This window comes from Calcarisporiella thermophila (assembly GCF_041956535.1).
Source record: "Calcarisporiella thermophila strain CBS 279.70 unplaced genomic scaffold VTP21scaffold_16, whole genome shotgun sequence".
In the NCBI taxonomy this organism is placed as follows: domain Eukaryota; kingdom Fungi; phylum Calcarisporiellomycota; class Calcarisporiellomycetes; order Calcarisporiellales; family Calcarisporiellaceae; genus Calcarisporiella; species Calcarisporiella thermophila.
The window spans coordinates 139863-162011 of NW_027192206.1; the positions used below are offsets into that span (position 1 = coordinate 139863).

At 50.2% G+C, this 22149-nt stretch overlaps 10 protein-coding genes and 1 non-coding gene across 11 annotated transcripts; 7 read left to right on the forward strand and 4 right to left on the reverse strand.

Annotated features, from left to right (window-relative positions):
- Positions 1–890: 890 nt before the first annotated feature.
- Positions 891–2295, reverse strand: VTP21DRAFT_2966 (uncharacterized protein; the record flags this gene model as incomplete). Its single annotated transcript, XM_069393216.1, has 3 exons — positions 891–1176; positions 1243–1967; positions 2038–2295. 3 exons carry the CDS (start codon positions 2293–2295, stop codon positions 891–893), a joined length of 1269 nt encoding a protein of 422 aa, XP_069249576.1.
- Positions 2296–2604: 309 nt separating this feature from the next.
- On the reverse strand, positions 2605–3430 carry VTP21DRAFT_2967 (uncharacterized protein; the record flags this gene model as incomplete). Its single annotated transcript, XM_069393217.1, has 2 exons — positions 2605–2964; positions 3044–3430. 2 exons carry the CDS (start codon positions 3428–3430, stop codon positions 2605–2607), a joined length of 747 nt encoding a protein of 248 aa, XP_069249577.1.
- A 309-nt stretch (positions 3431–3739) lies between these two features.
- VTP21DRAFT_2968 (uncharacterized protein) lies at positions 3740–4180 on the forward strand (the record flags this gene model as incomplete). Its single annotated transcript, XM_069393218.1, has 2 exons — positions 3740–3935; positions 4038–4180. The coding sequence occupies 2 exons, from the start codon at positions 3740–3742 to the stop codon at positions 4178–4180; spliced, it is 339 nt and encodes a 112-aa protein (XP_069249578.1).
- A 298-nt stretch (positions 4181–4478) lies between these two features.
- On the forward strand, positions 4479–5688 carry VTP21DRAFT_2969 (uncharacterized protein; the record flags this gene model as incomplete). The annotated part of the gene is made up of 2 exons (XM_069393219.1): positions 4479–5562; positions 5639–5688. The coding sequence occupies 2 exons, from the start codon at positions 4479–4481 to the stop codon at positions 5686–5688; spliced, it is 1134 nt and encodes a 377-aa protein (XP_069249579.1).
- Positions 5689–6234: 546 nt separating this feature from the next.
- VTP21DRAFT_2970 (uncharacterized protein) lies at positions 6235–7109 on the forward strand (the record flags this gene model as incomplete). The annotated part of the gene is made up of 4 exons (XM_069393221.1): positions 6235–6484; positions 6543–6713; positions 6869–6950; positions 7016–7109. 4 exons carry the CDS (start codon positions 6235–6237, stop codon positions 7107–7109), a joined length of 597 nt encoding a protein of 198 aa, XP_069249580.1.
- An 819-nt stretch (positions 7110–7928) lies between these two features.
- Positions 7929–9151, forward strand: VTP21DRAFT_2971 (uncharacterized protein; the record flags this gene model as incomplete). Its single annotated transcript, XM_069393222.1, has 5 exons — positions 7929–8167; positions 8239–8305; positions 8377–8594; positions 8719–8822; positions 8898–9151. 5 exons carry the CDS (start codon positions 7929–7931, stop codon positions 9149–9151), a joined length of 882 nt encoding a protein of 293 aa, XP_069249581.1.
- A 1002-nt stretch (positions 9152–10153) lies between these two features.
- VTP21DRAFT_2972 (uncharacterized protein) lies at positions 10154–10994 on the forward strand (the record flags this gene model as incomplete). Its single annotated transcript, XM_069393223.1, has 4 exons — positions 10154–10367; positions 10437–10659; positions 10731–10779; positions 10854–10994. 4 exons carry the CDS (start codon positions 10154–10156, stop codon positions 10992–10994), a joined length of 627 nt encoding a protein of 208 aa, XP_069249582.1.
- Positions 10995–11696: 702 nt separating this feature from the next.
- Positions 11697–11978, reverse strand: VTP21DRAFT_2973 (uncharacterized protein; the record flags this gene model as incomplete). Its single annotated transcript, XM_069393224.1, has 1 exon — positions 11697–11978. One exon carries the CDS (start codon positions 11976–11978, stop codon positions 11697–11699), a length of 282 nt encoding a protein of 93 aa, XP_069249583.1.
- A 303-nt stretch (positions 11979–12281) lies between these two features.
- VTP21DRAFT_2974 (uncharacterized protein) lies at positions 12282–17439 on the forward strand (the record flags this gene model as incomplete). The annotated part of the gene is made up of 5 exons (XM_069393225.1): positions 12282–12294; positions 12383–12920; positions 13011–13639; positions 13707–15103; positions 15181–17439. 5 exons carry the CDS (start codon positions 12282–12284, stop codon positions 17437–17439), a joined length of 4836 nt encoding a protein of 1611 aa, XP_069249584.1.
- A 354-nt stretch (positions 17440–17793) lies between these two features.
- VTP21DRAFT_2975 (uncharacterized protein) lies at positions 17794–21764 on the forward strand (the record flags this gene model as incomplete). Its single annotated transcript, XM_069393226.1, has 15 exons — positions 17794–18169; positions 18255–18875; positions 19014–19542; positions 19606–19715; positions 19781–19873; positions 19935–20070; positions 20146–20236; positions 20299–20455; positions 20519–20635; positions 20682–20756; positions 20821–20988; positions 21058–21188; positions 21280–21378; positions 21439–21522; positions 21600–21764. 15 exons carry the CDS (start codon positions 17794–17796, stop codon positions 21762–21764), a joined length of 2952 nt encoding a protein of 983 aa, XP_069249585.1.
- A 229-nt stretch (positions 21765–21993) lies between these two features.
- On the reverse strand, positions 21994–22065 carry VTP21DRAFT_t194. Its single transcript has one exon. It is a non-coding gene; the product is annotated as a tRNA-Cys (tRNA).
- Positions 22066–22149: the final 84 nt, after the last annotated feature.

Sequence of the window (22149 nt, forward strand, 5' to 3'; positions counted from 1 at the left end):
CAAATAAATTAAGCTAACAACAATGACCATTCATTCTTTACAGGGATTCTAATCAAATAGACTCGCCAGGGTATATCTAGATGGATTAGGCTTGTTTAATTTTCATCCCCCCCCCCCCTGGAGTCAGGATGGAACACAGTCGCTTATTTGGTCAACTCTGTGGTCACCATGTTATGTACTACAAGAGTTAAAACTAGAAAAGCAGGATGAACAATATGCCCATATTACTCCCCCCCATGAAATACTTACTATTGGCCAACTTGTGATGCCTCTCGAAGCAGGAGCAGGCAACATTACTCTTATCAATTTAAGTCGAATGAAGCTGGAACTTGAGGGAAAGAGCATGCTCACTTGGAGACTCACCCGCTATTATCCCCCCTCTCTTCTCTCCTTCTAACCTTCCCCAAAGGAATTATGAACTCTTCCAAATCTAGTTTGCTAGGTCGTTTTGATCAGCAAAAGGAGTGGCTCCTCAATCCTTTATTTGTCCTCCCTCTTTTAGCTTTTTGCGTTTGGTTCAACGTCGGAAACGTGAGTGTTTGTGCCATCCCGCTTGACTTGCATTGCACCAAAGTAAGACGACAGTTCAACAGGAGCCGAGACATGTGTTAGCCTTTTGAAATGCAAGTGGGCACAAAAGAAGCGTCCTCTATCTGTGTTAAGACACTGTTTGTTTTATAGACCCTTTTAAAATTCAATTTTTAAAAAAAAGTCATCAAGTGAGAACAAAATCAAAGCAAATCATTTAAGAAAAGAATAATACAGTCCGAGTGGGGAACATTTAGAAAAAAAAAAAAAATAAGAATCCTGTCCCTCTCGATTAAAAAAAAAGGTAAACACAAAATAAACAATCCCACCATGGCAAGAAATAGTTTGAGCATCCGCCAGCGTTAAATTCCACCTGCAGCCGCGATGGCAGCCTCCTCTTCTGGTGTCAAGCCGGTGGATGACTCCGAGGGTAGGAGTGAGGTCACGAACGTGACCAGGAGGCGCTCGAGACTACCCCAGAAACCGTGACGCTGAGAACTGTGATCCGGCACAGATGATGACGGGGGCTGCTGCGGTGAGGGTGCCTGTTGCGGCTGGAATTGCGAGGCGCCATGGGATTGGGTTGCTTGGGCGTGGGAGCCAGAAGGGACCCGCCGTACCACCACTCGCAACTGCCCAGTTTGATAACTAGAAAGCAAATAAGCACAGGTGAGGATCAGAGCCGATGAAAAGGACAGGTCTATATCCACTTACAGCCAGAATAATAATGCCGCCAAGTGCATCAGAAGAGCACGCTCTAGCGATAGATTTTGTGTGAAGAGGAAAAGGAAAAATGCCAGCTTAATAGCAAGCCATGCAGCCATGATAGAGCGCTCGCTTTGGCGCTGTCTCTGCTGAGAAAACGACTGTGGAGACGATGGTTGAAGTTGCGGCGATCGCGACTGCTGTTGGGAATACTGCTGCAGGATGAGCGGATTCTGCACCAAAGAGGGAATGGGTTGGGAGGACATTGGCATTCCATAACTCGCGTAGCCGTTTAGTGTGGATAATGGGGTGGACGAGGGGGCAGGGTGTGACAGATAGGACACATGAACCTGCACAAGTTGAAGTGCTCCATTGACCAGCACCCATTGAAACGGAGAGCCGATAGGTATCACGCTTGGTGGCGATGGATGGGGAGGGTTCTCGGGCTGTGCATGAGAGGATGTTGATTGCGATGACTCAACGGAAGATGTGGATAGATTAGCCGATGAGGAGTGGGATTGATTTTCAGAGGCTGCCGATGCTGGCAGAGTAGTCTCTCTCGTAGATCTGGAGGGAGATACGGAGCGGTGGCGAAGTTCGGAGGCAGGTTGGGCAGGCGGTGTGGAGGATGAGGAGGTGGAGATGGAAGTGTTGGCGGATATAGGAGTTGAGCTCGATGCTGTGGTTATAGAATTTTTGACGACTAAATGGAAGGTTTGTGCAATGGTGTCCGACTACAGGGAAGGAGCCAAAAGTCAGCATCCATTGGACACCCTGGGAGATAAGGTGTATTAGAGTACTCACCCCGATCAGATCTTTTAATCGCTGCATGTCTTCAAGCACCTTTCCTTTGAAGATCAGGCGTTGATCGACTGGGGACGGACGGGCCGGGTGAGATTGGCAGAGCACTTGTTTTAGATCAATGACTTGGCTCTCTACGGGAATCGTGACATCGAGGTGCTTGTCGAGCGTAGGAGAGCACACTTTGATGGTGTAGGCGCACGGGGCAGCCGGAGAGGAGGGAGAGGGGGAGGGAGAGGAGGAGCCTGGAGTGCTTTCCATGGTTAATTTGAGTGTGATAGGAAGGAAAAGAGTGGGGGAGACTGCAAGTTCGGAAGATGGCGGTTTAGCCCTCCTTAGTCATTGAGAAAGATGGCAAAATACGATTGGAAGAGTTTTCGTCATCAGAATTCTGATCCATATGTCAAAAAAGTCCGAGTTCTAGTAGATTCCGTGGAATATTATTGAGTTTGAATGAAGAAGGGATGGATCATATCCAAAAATGAACTGTATTAGCTAAAAGTATGAAGTGTTGATTATGTACAAAAGTCAAATGCTATCCATTGCAGAGTTGTCTACGGTTTTTGGGGTCTATCTACGGCCCGCAATCAGGATGGCCCCCAAAACATCCCATATCAACATGATCAAAAACACCAAGAATGCCAGCACCGCAAAGAAGTAGGCGGTATTATAGAAGTCGCAGTATCCTGAGTGGGCTCCGGGGGGACATGGGTACAGGGACAGACGAGTGATGACGACCGCAATCCATAGGCCCGCCATGAGGAAATCGATGAGCACAAGCACGACACGTGGGAGCTTACGTCGGTTAGTCAGAAAGCGGAGGATGTAGTGAAGGATAAAGAAGAGTCCGACCAAGATGGAGATGGCCCCAAGGGCATACATGAAATAGACAAAGGAAGGATTATCGAAAGGGATGTTTTCATGCGAGTACTAGCAGAGAAATGAAAAGCAGAAAATGAAATTAGCGACCATCTATTCCCATGATCAATCCATGCAACGCGGTAGTTACAGGGACAGCCCCAATGATGAACCCGAGCTCACCCACGCTTGCCATCAGCCCGATGAGCCGCATTGCAAATCGCGCCTTTGATGGCCGATTCCAGCTCTTTGCCAAGTTGGTGTCCTCAGGAACCATGGCCGAATAATGGGGGCAGCCGTCTTCCATCGTGGGCGATGACGGGATCGATGCAGGCTTCGCGGCAGCTGGTGGCGGCGGTAGGGCGGTAACGGATGAGTTGGGCATCCCCTCATTAGAGTGGGGATCGGATGGGATGCCTTGGCTGGGGGTGGCCATAGGGTTGTGCGCCGGCTGGGCCCATGCATTTTCCGCGTACACCATGGGCTCCTGCTTCTCGGGCTTCGGCTTCTTCAATCTTGCTAAAGGGTTAAAAGGCATTGTGCAAGGCAACCTCGAAGCTGGAGATGAGGAGGAGGGGAAGGGGAGACGCAGATGGGCGGATTTGGCGAAAGTCTTGATAGCTAGGAATTTTTGGGCGTTTTCGAATGGGACGTCATATGCCCATCAAAATAAGACCCTGAATTCCACGATTTAAGATTCGGCCCCTAGGAAACCTAAAAACCCTCGCAAACCACAAGGGCCAGTGAGTGCGACGCAGATTGGGCCGGTGATGAGATAACAGCGGCGGAGTTGCGCGCGAACTCTACGAGGAGTCAGACCTCTCCTCTCTCCTCTCGCCGCCCTCGGATGCCTCAATCTGATCTATTGTGTTTCAAACCATTGCGTAGGTGGAGATCGGGGAGAAGATGCCAAGTCGCTCTGGTAGGCGCGTGTTTGCGACCCCTGTTTGCGGCCGGCTTCTGCCCGCAGCGGATGCAGCTGGCCCTGTTAAGCTTGCTTTGCATCCAGGCGGTGTTCTCCGGGGGAGGAGGAGTCGTTGTTTGTTATTCCCGCGAATAAAGCAGTCTTTCCTCAGCTTTTGGCTGGGCTCTCCAAAATGCAAGCGAGAAACCTGTGGAGGCTTATCCAACTATCCCCCCCCTAGGCTTCGCGCTTGAGATGGCCGAGATGGGTTATGCGCTGAGCGCTTGCCCCCGCCGTTGGTGCGGTTTAATGGAGGGCGGTGTGGGCCGCATCCGCCGAATGAAACTTCGCTTGTTGACATCTCGCGATCTCATCATCTCGTGAGCCTTGAAAAACTTTTGCCGTTTAATCAGCCCATGACATCATGGTCTTCCCTATTGTATAGGAGTTATGTCACTCCAATTCCACAAACATCGAATTGCATTTCAGCGTATTTGGTCTGGGAGCAGCGCGGGGCACTGCAAATTATTTTCTTTTCTTTTGAGTTTTTTTTTTTTCCTTTCACTTCATCGTTGGTTTTAGCTCTCCAATGGTGATGGGAATTATTTTTCTTAGCTCCGGCCTCTGAGCATTCTGTTTCTTGTTTCTTCCCTGTCTCTTGTCTTAATTCACTACTGACGCCATGGTAGAACGCTTTCAAACCTCCTACCTGATGCAGGACCGGCACTCCCCATCTTTCTACTTCAAGCCCTACCAAAATTCATGCACCCCCCTCCTGGACCTGTATTCCCACCCGAGCCCTCCCCCGCCCCCACAGACTACCCTTCATGCTCCACAGCCGGCCGAGCCAGCATCCATTGCCACCACCTCCTCTCCATCGCAGAATGCTTTCCTCTCCACGCTGGCCGACGGCGCAATACCTTCCCACCTCAAAGCGCAGCCAAAGCCGCAACCCCGAGCTGAATTATACACCGTCACCCAGGCGGCCGCTCTGCCCTCCACCGCCGAGAAGGGCATGGGCGGAGCAGGCGCAGGCGTGCCGGTTGTTCCCTCGAATGCACCCGCCGCCCTCACCACCGAGCAGCCCGACTCGGTCATCGCACCAACCCCCTCGATGCTCGACGAAAATTACCCGCAGCCGTCCACCACGGCCCAGACGCAGGCGGGCTTCGCCTATCCCCCCGACATGGCCTACATGATGCTGGCGGATGTGTACAATCGGATGCCGCGCGCCGATCGCTCGACAACCCAGCGCCGCCTTACCCTCCCCATTCTTTCGGTGGATACCTCGCTTCCGCAATCCCCAGCAGGCCCCGAGTCGGCGCCCCCCTCTCAACATCCCCCGCCGCCGCCACAGCAGCAGCAGCAGCAGCAGCAGCAGCAGCAACCACACCAGCCGCAGCCGCAGCCGCAGCAAGCCCCGCCATCACTACCGCTCTTCGACACTCGCACCACCGTTCCAACCACTCTCCCCGCCTCTACTGCCCCTTCAACCCACTATCCCTCATCGAACCCCCCAATGTCAGAGATGCAACAGCAGCGGCGGAGTAGTAGTTGCAGCAGCGAGGCTGATGAGCCCCAGAAGCAGTGGACCTTCATCAGCTTGCCCGGGATCAATATGCGGAAGCGGCCCCGCCGACGGTACGAGGAAATCGAGAGAAACTATTGCTGCACTTGGCCGGGATGCACCAAGGCATACGGCACTCTCAACCATCTCAATGCACATATCCACATGCAAGGTCATGGTGAGAAGCGGCATCCGTCTGGTAAGTGTTACGGCCCTTCCTTGCCTCCTTCTCTGTCTTCTCACCCTTCCCTTTTCTCCCCCCTCCCCCATTCCAGAGTTCAAGGAGCTTCGCAAGGTTTGGAAGGAAAAAAAGAACAAGAAATGACAATGTGTTAATTTATTCATATCTGGATATGAATGCCTTTTCTTTATTTCTCCCTTGTTTTATGGTTTTTTTTTCTCTTCCATATTTCTCCTTTCTCTTTCCCTCCTCTTTTCTTTTTTACTCGATAATTTTGATACTTTTCTTTTTCATAGTTCCCCTTATTCCTATACATAATTTGCCTTCTCTCTATCTCTCCCCCTTCTTTTTTATTATTCATCCTTGTGTGTTGTAAATAGCGGATCGGCCCGCCCCCTCTTTTTTTTCCTTACATTTATTAAAGACAAACTGTGGTTTTAACTGGACCCTAGGCCCTGCCTTTCTAAGTTGAAGGGATGGAGAGCAGAGAAGGTTGCCCCCCTCCCGTTGAGAGAAGCGAATTAGAGTTCTCCTGCGTGGCCATGGACGTTTCCAGAGTTTTATTGAAGTCTCGTTTCGGGGTATATTTGATGCGGCTCGGTGTTCCACAACCAACTTTGCACGCCCTACCTCTGTTATTGAGGAAATGGAGGGTGCTTGAAGAAGCCGGCAACTAGGCCGGTGACCTCGATGCATAAGAAGCAATTAAGTCATGAAGATGGAGTTGCACTGAGGCCGTGGCACAAGCTCGATATGGGATTCCGAGGAACCAAGCTCCAAGGTCCGCTTTCCTCCCCGCTTCCAGGGACACTCGAGCGGAGAGCCACTCGTTCTAAGCCGGTGGCTCCGCCGCCTTTCCCCGCTACGCTCCCAACCCTGCTGTCCCACCACTCCGGCCCATCGCGCTGGAGCGAAGACGTCACGGAGGGATTTCGGCGCTGTAACCTAGCTCGTGGGAGAGAGGAGAGCCTCCCTCGAGCCCTCTGCCGCTCTCTAAGCAAAAGCTCGCTCGTGTCTCGGCGATAGAAGGCTTCGCCCCCGAATGAGATTGCAGCTGGATTGCGCACATCTCCACATCACCGCTCTTGGCGGATATGGCCCAATTACCCGTGCCTGTAGGGCGACGATTGGGGTTGGCCGTGCACCTCTGGTGCATCATGACCTCAGGGGCAGGAGCTCGCCAATCCGATCTTCTTTGCCGTCACACCGCTAATTGGAGAAATTAAAGATGGCTGAGCTCAATGGGGCAGCTTTCTTTCCTCGGCCGGAAATGGGAAGTCTCGGGAAAAACCTCAGCCCTCCTACTCAAAGTATTGAAATGCAGTGGGCTCAGGGCATCGAATAATCAACGAGAACCCGGCTGAATTACATAGGATAGCCAGTGGGTGGGAAAGAATGGCTCGATGGTATTGAGCTCCTCCTATACCATGTGGCCGAAATCCCCGCATTTCGTAATACCCTATTGTTGTAGTCCATTCTTCTCCTATGTCAGCTCACCCTTCTCTCCATTAAGCTTATACCATGTGGCCGAAATCCCCGCATTTCATAATACCCTATTGTTGTAGTCCATTCTTCTCCTATGTCAGCTCACCCTTCTCTCCATTAAGCTTTATAAAAGCACGCCGATCACAAAGCAGCTAGAATAAGCAAAACACAAAACGCGCTTGCCCTTCTACATAAGAAAGTAGGGTGAATAAAGGTTGGCACTGGGACTATCCTCTCGCCCTCCTCCCAGCACGCAGATGAAATATAAAAGACACCCAGCGGTCACTGTAATTTACTTCCTCAAATTGAGAGGAAGGGCTGTGCTTAACTGTAAATTTTTCTCTTACAGTAAGCTAGAGTCCTTTCCATGGATTTTTTTTTAATTTCGATGGATAATATATGAAGGATGACCCTAAATTGAATCAAGGGAAGAGTTTAGAGTGCGACTCTATTAACTTTGGTTCAACAAGTTGAACTTTGCATTATAGTCGACGGTAGAGGAAGGGTCAATTACGTAAAGCTAAAGGTAGTAATGGCACACATAATCCTAGAAATCGTCGATTTTGAAAAAAAAAGAAGAGCTGCCCAATCATCGTTGATGGATAAGTGTTCAATACTTAGACGCGCTATGGATATAAAACACTTTTTTTATCCAAATTTTCTTAAAGTTCATTCTCCAAAAATTCCCAACACCTCTCTAAGTGACAGTGGCATTTTCAAGAGGGAGCCCACTACAGCAAGAGCAAAATTGCTTTAGCCTCTAGATTCTGAGTTTTGACTAAAGATTTTATCTGTACTTTTAAAACTCGATATTGCAGTCACACCTCGACTGACGCGTTTAATCCCAAATTTTCTCACGCTCTGCTCTCCATCCCCCCTACAGCCCACCCATCCCCAACATGCGTCTGCTACTTACGACTCTGACTCGACCCTCCATTCTCTATCCGAATCTCCGTTCTCTGCTTCGCAGCCGCGGAATCAGTACTAGCACGTCTGAATTCTGCACGCTCGAGAGCCTCTCGGGTGCCGATGGCGGAATCGCGGTGTTGACGATGAATCGCCCTGCGGCCAAGAACGCCATCTCTCGCCAGTTCTTGGGAGAATTCCGGGATATTGTGAGTCGAATTCGATTTGATGGGTGGGTCTTCGTGATGCCATGGTCAGAGTTTCGAGATCCCTTTTTTTAATAATGCAGTCTCTTGAACATAGGGATGTACGCGTGCTTGTCTTGCGCAGTCTGGTGGATGGAGTCTTCTGTGCAGGGGCTGATTTAAAGGTGCGTTCGTTTTGAATTTCAGGTGGAATTCTCTGCCATCACAGACTGATAGCTTATTTTGCTAAATAAAGGAGCGCGCAACAATGGCTCCGTCAGAAGTATCTCAATTTCTTTATAGTTTACGACAGGCATTCCGTGAGCTCGAGACCCTGCCTCAACCCACCATTGCCTCCATAGATGGAGCAGCTCTCGGTGGAGGGCTCGAAATGGCGCTTTGCTGCGACCTACGGGTAGTGGGAGCAAAAGCAAAGGTTGGGCTTCCAGAGACTAAGCTGGCTATCATTCCTGGGTATGTACCCTTCTCTCTCTCTCCGCCCCTATGGTGGTGCCATATTAAAGAGGGCCGCTCCATCCTTTCCGTTTACTTAGTCCTGGCTAATACATGCGCTTTTTATTTCTTATATACTGTATAGCGCTGGCGGGACGCAAAGATTGAGCCGATTGATTGGCCCCGCAAAGGCAAAGGAGCTGATCCTGACGGCACGTATTCTTAATGCGAAGCAGGCAGCTGATACCGGTAAGGAATTTTTTTATTTGGGCAGCTTAGGAGTATCTTTTGGTGCATACAATTAACGCCTCTGACCCAACCAAGGCATCGCTAATTACGCCGTGGATGAGGAGTCTTCTTTTGAGAAAGCTCTCAGCCTCTCGCGCGAGATCCTCCCGCAGGGCCCCGTTGCTATCCGGATGGCTAAGCTCGCGGTTGACCGCGGATGTCAGCTTGATATCGACTCCGGACTGGATGTGGAACAGGCTTGCTATGCACAAGTGATCCCGACCGAGGATAGATTAGAGGGGCTGCGTGCTTTCAAGGAGAAGAGAGCGCCTGTATATAAGGGTCGTTAATGTTGGAGAGGCGCACGGAGTTGAATTAGAAATGCATTTTTTTATCTGCATGGATAAATATATATTTTCATTTATTCACGATTCTATGGGGCAGCCTGTCGGTCGGTTGCACAGTATGAAAGAGTCTGTGGCGACCATTCCAATATGGCTGCCCACTTCCGATGGAAATCCTATTGCCATTATCGAATCCAATCGGCTGAGAAGCTTCACAAGTTGAAAACAATATTACCTGAAAGGAGAAAGCATAAAATAAGTACAAACAAACCACATCATGCATCCCAGAGTAACCTCGTACGAAATCTACCATTGACTTTTAGAGAGACTTGCACATCTCGATCCCACCGGCGGAATAGGAACGCGTTTTTTGGTTGGTCTATTGGCCTTTTCCCCTCCAACTGGTTTGATCCATCCTCCTTCTCACGAGGCTGGTAGCATCGGCATCCGAGCGAGAGTCTCCTCAACTCCGCCTGATTCAGCGGAAATGTAGACGATTTCCGGTGTAGATTGGGGCTTTGGCGGCTGCCAGCCAGTGTTCCTCTAGGCTAGCGTATGGGCCATCAACAAAGTTTAGCATGTACGACCTCTCCAAATGATTCAACCCCTTGTGCATTTCCAAGGGAGTATTTGTGGGGAGAGCGGAAGGAGGAAGGTCCGAGTAGGGTTGGGGAGGAGCCGAAGCAAGGCCATGCTTGATTCCCTGCTAGCCACCTACCCCAATCCCATTTAGAACCATTCCCCTTAGGCTTGTATTGGAGGCCATTTGGATTGCGACGGAGAGCGTCCCCTTTCTCGGCCAATTTTTCCATCGATGTCTGCGGTAACAGAGCTCGCGCGTATTTAAGGGGGAAAACACGCGAAAAATCGAATTAGCTTAGCTAGTTGGATGAGCTGTGTCACGTGCGGTTGCGGCGCTTGAATCCAAAAGGTTATTTGGCGTTCCTTTATACATGGAGTATTGAGAGGAGAGGAGAAAGTTCTCATTGGCAGTTCGCCCCACACACCATGCCCGCTAAATCATCTTCAGCAAAAGCAAAACAGCAACTCAGGGGCCCCTTCCGCTTCATCACAGCCCCCACCCCGCCCAAAACAAAGGCCCATCCATGGCCCATCGGAGGTTACGTATTAATGGCCTTCATCGTGTATCTCTGGTTTTCCATGACGACGACCGAAGCCAAGGTGAGGGGGCTGATCGGGGGGTTGGTGTTTTCCGTGACAGGTATATAAAAGACGCGTCCGTTTGCGATGGATTCGAACATTGACACGCTGCTCGCTTTTATGCCCCTAGAGTATGTTTTCCACATGGTCACGATCGAGAAGGCCGACGGGTCCATCCTAGTGCGCCCCTTCGACAGGCGCTGCCGCAAAGGGCACACGACGTTTGAGCAGTTTTTCATGAATGTCTTGACGCTGCCCTTCTTCATCGAGACGTACCAGGCGCTTGTGTGGTTCAAGGTGGTGCGCGCAGTAGCGTTCCCGCTGCTTATCTGGGCCATCGAGATCTTTCAGGGGTGAGTGTTGGAGGGTGCTTGACGTGCTTGTTGTTGGATGCGCGGTAACTCGAGAGCAATTCTCGTTTTAGATACGTGCTGATCTACCTGTACGGCTACAATAAAGCGTGGACCTATAAGGTGAGTGGGCCTGCAGCTGGGCCGCGGATCCGTGTTTATAGCAATCGCCTTACCTGTTTTGCTCGATGGCACAGGGAAGCGATGCATTCTTCCACGGCAGCATTAAGCTTTCATTTGGGCCATACTGGGTGCTGATGGGGTTCGTGGTGCAATACTTGCTCTTCCCATTGCTGCTCCAGACCTCGCGCAACATCGCAAGCAAGCTGGCGTTTTGAGCCGCCGAGGGGTCGGAGGCCTGGTTTTGCAGTCCGATTTGGGGGAAAGCGGGTTGAGGAAAGCCAAACTCTGCGGATGGATTTTATTATTATATAGCGAAAGTTCATTTTTCTCAGCCGGAGTTGCGAAATAAACAAAAAATTAAGCCAAGTGCGACAGGTATAAAGCAAAACAAGAAAAAAAAACCAAATGCTAGCAAAAAAAAAAGGGGAAAAAGTGGGGAAAAGAAAATGCACTTATGTACACTGAAACAATAAGAAATAGCCACGGGCCACACAAAAGTACAGAATTTTTGAAATGAAGTATGAGTATCGTTTGAGAATCGACTCGCGTCTCAAGAACCAAGCCGGTCTTCCCGGCGTCCCCCCCTGGTCACTGTTTCGGCCGTGGCGGGAGGGGAATGTTAGGCATGGGCGGCCAAGGATCTCTGCTCATGGTGGAGAAGCAATGGGGATGCTGGAGGGGGGGGGGGACTGGGTGGAGGGATGGAGAGATGGCAGATGCCAGCAAATGACAAGAATGAAGACGGAAATCTCGAGGAGATAGCCGGAAGTGCAGCGCAGAACGAGTGCGGGGGTTTATATAGGTGTCAATGGCCCGGCAAGCAGGCGCGGTGGGACAAAGCCGGTCAGTCGACTTGCAGCTGTCTGGTGGTTCGGCAATGCAAGGAAAACAAAGAATAAACAAAGGGTGATTATGGTTTAGGTTTCAGCAAAACAATCAACAAACGGCCAACATGTTATAGAGCGGTAGTTTAGTGCCGGAGTTCGCAGGCTTCCCAGGAGCAAAAGAGAATTCAGCACAAGATTTGGCTCCCACTGGAGTGGAGGAGGGCTCGTCATTTGTTTTCCTTCGGTTGCCTCCTGCTTGCCCTTCATTTCCTCCTTTTTCCTGGGGCCCGAGCACAACCGGAAAACAACCACAAAGTCTCTTTCCTTCCTTTGGCGTTCATAGGCCGGCTTGGCGTAAAACAACTTTGACATCTCCAGCCACCTTTTGATTTGCTGAAACGAGCCCTCGCGAACGGCGGATAGCCAGGCTGTCCCTCCCCTATCCTCCTCCTGTGGCTTCGATTTTTAAACGTCACCTCTGGAAACGTTTTTCAAAGGACGACACACGAACCTTTCCTTCCGATAGAAAGATTATCATTGCATCGAGGGGCCGATCCCAAGTTTGGAAGGGCGATTTTATTGACCTAGGAAGCCGATCTCCCCCATCGTTTCTGACTGCGTTTGTACCGCTCTTACCCCTCGCTTGAATCTCTCACGGTTAATTAATCAGGCAGCATGGATGATGAAGGTAAAAGCTTAATCAGCCATTCCCTTGATCGGCGTCTTTTGTATCCATCATCGCTGACCTCTGTCCATGCCCGTCCCCCATCGCGTAGTGGACATCTGCCGTGTTTGCCGGTGTGAAGCGACACCAGATCAGCCTCTCTTCCACCCGTGCCGGTGCAGCGGAAGCATCAAATATGTTCACCAGGACTGCCTGATTGAATGGCTCTCCCATAGCAAGAAGAAGTATTGTGAGCTGTGCAAACACTCATTTGCCTTCACTCCCATCTATGCGCCGGACATGCCTGAGACAATACCGATGTTCCTTTTCATGCGGCGAGGCATTCGCCGCGTGCTCTCCGGCATCCTGTTGTTTCTCCGTGCCTGGCTGGTCATGACGGTGTGGACGGTGGTGTTGCCCTACATCACGGTGTGGGTGTGGCGATTCTATTTCTGGTCGGGGGATAATATAGCGTTTGGGCTGAATGGTTTGGACCAACCGCCACCTCATGAAACCGATCAAAATGCGACGATGTTTGCCCCCATGCAGAACGTTGTGTCTGAAATGGTCAAGGCTACCATTGATCTCATAGTCAAAAACAACAACACTGAAACGCTAGCAATGAAAGAAAGCTACAGCAATATGGCAAGGTAAAATAATACTTTTCACTATATCCGTTTGTTTGATTTTTTTTATCTTAGATGGATGTGTTCGTCCACTTTTCTCCTTGATTGAAATAGCAAATTTGTTTCGGATTGCTTCGAGGGGCAAATAATCACTTGCATTGTGGTTATTGTGTTTGTGGCTGCCTTTTTATTACGCGAGTGGATCATCCAAAACACGCCTGCCGAGCTCGATGGAGTTGCAGAGATGGATCATATTCCAGAGGCTCAGCAAGAGCAGCCCCAGCGGCAAGCACCCGAAGAAAGGGTCCTGTTCGGCAACCGAAATCCGCTGGCTCCTATTCCTCAGCCGGCTCCAACGGCTGCCCGAGAAAACCAGCACTTACCACCCCCACCCATACCCTCTGATTTCCAACAGGAACGAGCTGACCAGCTGCATCAGCAACGACAGAATCTACAGGAACTGATGACCCAGCTCCGAGCCAACGTGCAACCAGCGCAGGCGGCTGATGCGCACGGTCAGGGCAACGGATTCAATTGGACTTCCGCTTCCACTCCCGACAAGCCTACTGACTCCCAAGACAACCTGGCCAGCTCCGATTTCCGATTCAACTTTTATGCTCCCGCTTCTCGTCAGGGTGACCCCGGCGCTTCTGGTCCCTCTAGAGCCATATTTACATTCCAAACCTCGCTTAATGGCGGCCAGGGCGGAGTAGCGGGAGAGTCCAATTTGTCGGATCGGCAAAGTAATATCCTACCTCGCCCCTCTGTGGCTCTCCTGAATTTGCTAACACGTTTTGCTATTATTCACAGCTTCTACTTCGAATTCACATGCAGGTGTGGACAAAGATGAAAAGGATGCTGCGCAAAAGCCGTACCGCACGGCCTCTCTATTTATAACGCATCTCCCGGCGGCGCGCTCTAGCGATTCATTAAACTCGCGGTCACCCAACGAAGCCTCATCTAGGCCAGCCTCCACCTCGGGCGAGCAAACCAGTGCTCCATTCGCTTCGAGCCCTCCCGACTCCTCGAAAAATTTCGTCTTCAACTCAACCCCACCTTCATCCTCAAACTCAACCCTCAACCAAGGCACTGCTCGCTCTGACAAGCCCACTGAAACATCAGGCACGTTGCGTTTTGATAATGATGAGGCCAGCAGACCCCGTCCGTTCCGATTCGAGAGCACCCGATCCAACTCGACAGAAGAGGGGCGGCGGGAGAATCAGCCTTCACTCATGCAGCCAGCTTGGGGATTTGACGAGCTAGCTGCAAAGATTGGCCAGTCCTTGCCACCGGGAACGGAATCTCGCGTCATTAATACTGAACGCGGCCGTGTTATTCGGATAACAAAAGGTTTCCCGGTAGCAAAGCCTAGCACGCAAAAGGCTAGTGCAGAGGCTGGTGAATCATCAAGGGCCGGGACTGCCGTGGATGAAAAGGAAAATCAGGCGATACGGAGCGATAAAGACATCCAGCCGGTTTCCAATGCTGACAAGGGCAAGGGGGTGTCGACCCATTCTCAAGCGGTTGACGAGCAACGGGTTCCTGTGAATTCTGTGCATACACCGATTTCAGAGCCAGATCAGGTGCCCCCCAGCACCACGGGTTTACGCCAACGTATTCCGCATCGGTATCAGGATGATAACCACGAAGCAGACGATGAAAACGCTGGCAATAGCGAGAGATGGAGTGATGTCGCTGTAATTGGGGGAGTCACCGACGCGGATAGACACGCGTCTCTGCCTCCACAGCATGTCCCGATCGCGGCCAACCAAGAGGAAACGTTCTGGCAAAGAATCCAGAGCTGGATGGCCAACAACAACGAGGAGAACGAGCATGAGGAGCACGAGGTTCCTGAGCAGCACGTCCCTGCCCCCAATGATCATGAGGATGGCTTGTTCCGGTTCCAGGGCGCAGCCCTTGGGCATGAGGACGAGCATGGGTTAGACCATGACAATGTCGGAGGAATGGCCGGAGAGGGAGGTCAGCAAGGAATGGATGAGGGCGAGGAGGACGAGGAAGCGGGCGAGGAAGAGGAGGAAGAGGAGGAAATTGCCGAGGATGACCTCGAGGGGATGTTTGAGGCGATTGGCATCCGTGGTCCGTTATGGATGCTGCTCCAAAACTCCGCCTTGATGGCACTTCTGATCAGTCTGTGTCTTGGAGCCTCGGTCTTTGTTCCTTACGTGACGGGCAAGACTCTCATCCTGGTATTTATCTAGACATTGCTTTCTGCCGATGAAAAATGACTTATACCTATATATTGTCTGCTTGTTGTTTATCCTAGATCAAGCCTTTGAAGCTTATCCAGCTCCCATTGACGCTTACTCAGATTATTACGAACCCAATAGTGGAATGGCTTGTGACAAAGTTCATTGAACCAGGAGCAAAAGCCATTTGGAGGATGGTGGAGCCGCTATGCTCCAATTTCTTTTCTTTGGCGAACGATGAATCAAACTCAATCCTCTACGGGGGAAGCCAATTTCTACAAAAGCACTGGAAGCAGGTCATGACCAACGAACATTTCCCCTTCTTCTCGCCGTCATCCCTCAACAATACCCTTACCAATCAAACCCTTTCTCTCCCGTTCACTCCGATAGCAAATGCGATCGGGCGGTGGCAACAGATCCCGAGTAGCAACTCCCCTGTAGATCGCACTATTTGTGTCCTAGTTGGTTATGTAATCATGATTGGGATGGGCGCGTGGTACCTTGCAAAAACAAAGAACATGTACGGCCGCACGGTTAACCGAGCTATGCAGCAGGCAATCCACCAACAGGGCATCATCCTGAAGGTGGCGTTCTTCGTGGCCATCGAGCTCGTCGTGTTCCCGATCATCTGCGGAATCCTCCTCGACCTCTCCACGCTACCTCTATTCCCGAACAATGCGGCCCGCCAGCGCTACGAGTTCCACGAGCACGCCCCCTTCACCTCCCTGTTCATGCACTGGTTCCTGGGCACCGGCTTCATGTTCCATTTCGCGGTGTTTGTCTCGATGTGTCGGGACACGGTTCGGCCGGGCGTGATGTGGTTCATCCGCGATCCAAACGACCCCCAGTTCCACCCCATTAAGGAGATCCTCGAGCGGCCCGTGTTGACCCAGCTGCAGAAGATCGGCACCTCAGCCCTGATGTACTCGGGGATGGTGGTGGTGGGGATTGGCGGGGTCGTGCACGCCATCTCCTGGTGCATTCCCGGGGTGTTGCCGCTGAACACGGACATGAGCCTGTCGCTCTCCGATTTCCCGATCGATTTGCTCGCGCTCCACCTGATCATACCCGTCACCGTGGATTGGGCAAAGCCCAAGCGCATCCTCCGGAAGCTCTTCACCAAGTGGTGGCGGGCGACCGCGCGGCTGCTGCGGCTGACCTCGTTTATGTTCGACGAGAGAAAGGAGGATGAGGAGGGCTACTACGTGGGGAGGTCGTGGTACGGCTGGTTGACGGGGCAAACCACGGGGCCAGGCATCGAGTTCATCAAGGACGGAGGGTTTGTGCGGGCGCCTCGGTACGATGGCGTGCCCGTGATCCAGGGACGGCGCATGCTCATCCCTGTCAACGAGCAGGGGGAGCGCTTGGTGGAGCAGGACGATTCGCGCTTCAACCCTCGCCTCGACACGAGCAACACCGTGGTCGTGTACGTGCCTCCTCGGTTCCGCCTGCGCGTCACCAGCTTCCTCCTCCTGATGTGGCTTACCGGCTCCGCCTTTGTCTGTGCGTGCACGATCATCCCACTCTTGACGGGACGCCGCGTGTTCCGCCACTACCTGGGGAGTGAAAAGACGGTGCACGACATCTACGCCTTCTCCGTGGGTGCCTACCTGGTCTGGGGCGTCGGGTTGGTGATCGACTGGGTGGTGCGCGGCCTGCTCGCCCTCAAGGCCGAGGACTGGAAGGTGGACCTGAAGGCGGTGGCACAGCGAGTGGGGAGTGCAACTCTTCTGGTGCTCAAGCTGCTCTATGTGTCGGTGGCCTTGGGCGTGGTCATTCCCTTTTTGTTTGCACTGGCCATCGAGCTGTATATCCTATTGCCTGCACGCTACTCCCCCAAAGAAGATACCAGGATTGAGATCAACTTCTTGCAGGACTGGGCGCTCGGCCTGATCTACATCAAAATCTTCACCAAGGCGGCGACCATGCTCGGCGAGAACCGGTGGAGCCGCACCATCAACGAAATCACCGAGAACGGGATCAGGCGACTGAATGTGGGTGATTTGACTCGGAAGGTGATTGTGCCGGTGGGAGGAGGGCTGTTGCTGGGAATTTTTGTCCCCTTGGTGGTCTCATGGGTGGCAATAGTGGCGATGGAGGTGGAGGGAAATTTGAAGGTTGCCGTGTTCCGATACATGTACCCCATCCTGGCTGGCGTGGGCATTGTATACAAGTTACAGCGGCAGTGCTTCCTCATGATGCGACGGTGGATGCAGGTGATACGGGACGAAGAATATTTGATCGGGCGGCGACTGCATAACTTGGCGGAGACGGAAGGGGAGACGGGAGGAGGGAACGAAGTGGGTGAAGCGGTGGAAGAGCCTGCAGCACGATAGACCGAATTTTGCCCTATTGTGAATTATTTTTTTCCCCCTTTTATATTCACCTCTAGGTAGTTTATTTTCAAAAATCGCTTTTTTTTTATCTTTTTATCTTCTACCTTTTTTTACCTCTTTTTTATTGTCTCCTCGTCTTTTTCTTCTTTCTTCTTTTACTTTTTTCTTCAAAATGTCTTTTTTTTTTCCCTATATATATTGGACTTTTTTCTCTCTGCTTTAGCCTTTGTCACTTATCCAAGTCCTTGAAAATTAAAAATATGTATGTGACTGCTAAAATGGGGATTTCCACTCAGTTGACGCGTAAAACCTATATTTTTTCGAGATCCTACTTTGCGAGACAAGACAGAGGTCATGGATGACCAAAACCAACCGTCCAAGTCAAATCTATCTGAGGCTGGAATCCACTCCACTTCTTCCGCCGATCAGAGCCCATCGTCGACTCGGTCATCCCGCGATTCAAATGCCATGCCTTCTGCGACAAGCACTCCGTCAAAGAGCGGGCGTGCATCGAGTCGACAGCTCAAGTTTGGTCGTGGATCGCAAGGAGGGAACTCAGTGCTAGTTCTTATGGAGGGAGGGTCGAAGGATGGAAAGGTTTCGATGGATGTCCAGCAAGAATCGAATGGTGACGGAAAAGTGATTGCAGCTGGGAGCGGAAGTGGAGGTAAAAGTGCGGAATCCACACCGAAACGCGGACGCGGAAGACCCCGTAAGCAGGATCTAACTGGTTTGTTTTTCGTTTCGAGCTTATAACAAAAAGAGAAAAAAAAGTATAGTAATCTAAACTAATGATCTCTGCTTTCTGAAAATAGGAGGAGGAAACGCGGAGAATGAGGGAGAGGCGTCTGAAGCGCATACACCAACGAATCGAAAAACCCAGATTAAACAAAGTTCAAGTTCTAGCAGACGAAGCAAGCATCTCAAAAATGAGCAAGATCTGCACAACATCGCTGAAGCGAACGACCAAGTGAGCGTCAGTAATCGGGATGAAAGGGAAATGGAGGAAGAGGATCATAACCTGGAGGCTACAAGCGAGGAGCCATTCACTCCCGAATCTCGTCGGGGTCGCGGTCGTGCAGAGACCAGTTCATCCGGACGTGGGCGCGGCCGTGGTCGGGGCAGACCCCGTAAATATCGCCCGGAGGAGGAGATGGGGTTGGATATGGAATTGCCTACGAGTAGCGTTAGAAGTACTAGCTCTGAAAATGCTTTCAAGCAAGAACACAGCATTTTGAGTTATATGAAGCCACGCAAGACAAACCCAGCTGAAAACGAGAATAAATCCCCAGGGGATACGACAGGAGAGAATAGGGATGAGCCAAGCATGGAAATGGAGGAAAGCATGGCAGACGAGGAACTAAGTACCCCGGTGGTTCGGCGAGGCCGAGGGCGTCCGAGAAAAAATGCGGATGATAGTGGGCCAAGGTCTGTTCGTAGTAGTGGAAGCGGAAGGGGGAGAGGAAGGGGAAGAGGGAGAGGAAGAGGGAGAGGAAGAGGGAGGGGAAGAGGAAGGGTACTTAATACTGAGCAAGCGGGTGATGAGGATTCCATTATGGATGAAGCCAATGCAGAAAAGGAAGTGGGCGAGGAAGAGGATGCTGAGAGGATGTTGACGGATGAAGAATTAAATACACCTTCGGGCCGACGTCCGCGACGGACGGCCAGTGCGCGTGGAAGAAAGCAAATGCGTAAAATGATACATCATTCCAACGATTCCGGAAGTGAATTTGAATTGAACGATACTGGAAACGCAGAAGAGGACGATTACGACGAAGAAAGCTTGGCCGAGGAGGAAGAGGAAGAGGAAGAGGAAGAAGAGTTGGCAGAGTCTGATGAATTAGAGGGGGCAGAAGGAACTGAGTTTGACGGAGGCCGATCAAAGCGATCTGCGTACAAGCCGCGGGGCAAGTCCGGTAGTACTCCGCGGAGAAACAAGAACACGTTAAAGGATTTTGCAAATGTACCAGTGGCCGGCTGGCAGTTCCTGTCGAAACTCGAGGTGCTAGATGAACCGGTTGGCGTTCCAAAAGGATGGTTGAAGCAGCGTGTTTATACCAATGTGACGTTGCTTCCTGAGGACTATACAATAGTATCTGAAGAGTATGAGAGTGGATTAGATATTACACGAGGCATGTTTATCCTAAATTCTCTCACACCTTTTAGAGACGCACTGGATTATCTTCCTAAGCGACGAACCCCCGTCACCATTGAGTTGAAGTCTTCGGGGGGAGCGGACGAACTCTTGCTTGATCCCCAACAGTCGATTAATCTTGGTAAGCTTAATACGAGTCATCCCATGCTCATTTTCGACGAACTAATCACTTTTCTCTGCGAAAAGATGACTACTATGAAAATAAGCAAGGCTGTATTGTCAATGCTGCAGGGTCCGTATGGGGCCTTGATTGGTGTCCTCTTGGAACCTCCAAGACTAGTAAGTTGAACTACCAACTTCTTCACTCCGTACACTAACCTTAACATGGCCCTTTCCATAGCGTCCTCCCAATATTTAGCCATAAGTGGATATAGAGGAACATCCGATGAACACCACGGACTCCACTCGAAACAGCCTGCTACAAAAGGCTGCATCCAAATATGGCGTATTGACTCTCAACACGAGGTTGCAGATGGGTATGCAAAATGGATCTTTTTCCCTTTTATAATAAAATGACAGTCTTATTGACGCGAATGCTGCATTTACTTTAGTGAACCGAGAGCTATGTTGGATTTATGTCTTCTCCACGATTTCGGCTATTCTCGTGACATCAAATGGTGCCCTTATGGAACTTTTGTCGAGGTCTGCATTTAATTGATTTGTATGTGGTTGATTTCTGATAACTTATACTCTGATCCCCGTAGTGCCCAAGCGAAAAGACAGGACCGTCTGATTCCCCTCCAGGCAGACTTGGACTCTTGGCAGGTTGTTTTGGGGATGGAAGCCTTAAAATCTTCAACATTCCGCACCCAGAAATGTTAAGAAGGCAACATGGGGTCGGGCAAGACGAGACAGTCTTTGGTAAGATGGTCTTGGATTGAGACTGAAGGAACCAGAAGCACTGACCTCTATTTCATACTTTAGTGCAATTAACTAAACCCCTCTTTCTTGCAACCCTTCCGGATACACGCTTGCACACCGTATGCTGGATGGGACACACGCAGATCGCTGCTGGATGCTCTAATGGCAAGTCTTCCTCATGTCTTTTAGAATGCTAACATGATGGGCTAATCTTTATCGTATCCAGGCTGTATTGTTGTCTGGAATATTGAAGAAGCATTGGAGCCTCCGACAATAATGGAGGAAGAATACAGAATATCAGGTAAATGTTTCGTGTGCCTTCGCTTCCTATCGATAGCATATTAATGGCATGTATTGTTTCTTAGCTTTCGAACCACTCCACTATCTTCCCGCACACGACTCCTGTGTATCGATGATTGAATGGGGCGGCCCGAATGATCCAACATTAATTGCAAGCACAGGGAAGGATGGCAGAGTTTTGGCGCGTGATTTGCGGGATCCTTGGACCGTGATTCCAATTGCTCGAACATTGAGTAAGATCTATACCTTTTTCATTATAATCTTTAGAATTGCATTAATTTTGTATATTTGTTCCTTTTTAGCACCTATCGACACTATTCTGTGGCCGTACTTTGCCAAAGAGATTCTTTACATGGACTCTGAAGACAATATAATATTGGTGAAGCTGCAAAAGGAAAACATCGTTTTAATGAATCACTGGCATCATATCTGGGTATGGGATTCTATTTTTTTTTAAAAAAAAATATCCTCTCTGGGTGGTTATGCCAATAGCTCATTTGCTATTTACCTTTTCCTCTCTCTAGTCCGCATCAAGTTCTCACTTCCATCCGTTTATTGCCACCGCTTCTGCCGATGGTCGTGTCAAAATGACAAATATGTACGAGGCTCGCGGGAGATACTTGGTAAGCCTTGAAAACTTGTGTTTATTTTCTCCCTATTATTCACCCAACCTGCTCATTTAGAAAGTCAACCGGCACAATTTATACCAACTTGCTTACAATAATGAGACCGACAAATATCATTATTTGGACTCAGTTGTACCGGAGGTGCATATCTCAACCATTGCTCCCTAATTCTTCAACTATTTTGATTCTCTAGGCTCACACTTCTTTTTTCAAATTAGATTCAGGTCAGGTATCATACGAGTGTCCTCTCCCAAGTCCAACAAATCTTTGCGCCTGAGGCCTCTATCCAGCGCGTATCATGGTGTCCAAACTCGCGAGCATCTGCTTGGATTGCTTCCGGCGGCATGGCGGGGCTCGTCCGAGTGGAAAAAGTGCGCGTTTAGAGGAATGCTTTTTTCTTTTTTTTTTTTTGAATGAGTAACAGCCCATTGTAGTTTAATATACTCTGTATATACAATATGGATTTCTTACTTTTATGTTTTTTCCTTAATTTTAATAAATCTTGTATACAAAATCCTATTTGATTCGATACTTTGCCCATCAGCTTAATAAAGCCCTTCTTCGACACGGTAGTTGTCCTATAAAAAAAATAGAAAGAAAAAAATTAAAAAGAGGACTCGTCGGGATTTGAACCCGAAACCTTAAGATCTGCAGTCTCACGCTCTACCGTTGAGCTACGAGTCCTTTGTTGAAATTGTTACGAGGATATTGGCTTTTGGTACGGAAAGTCACATAAACAGTCACTTAGATACTCGGGAGGGAGGAGGG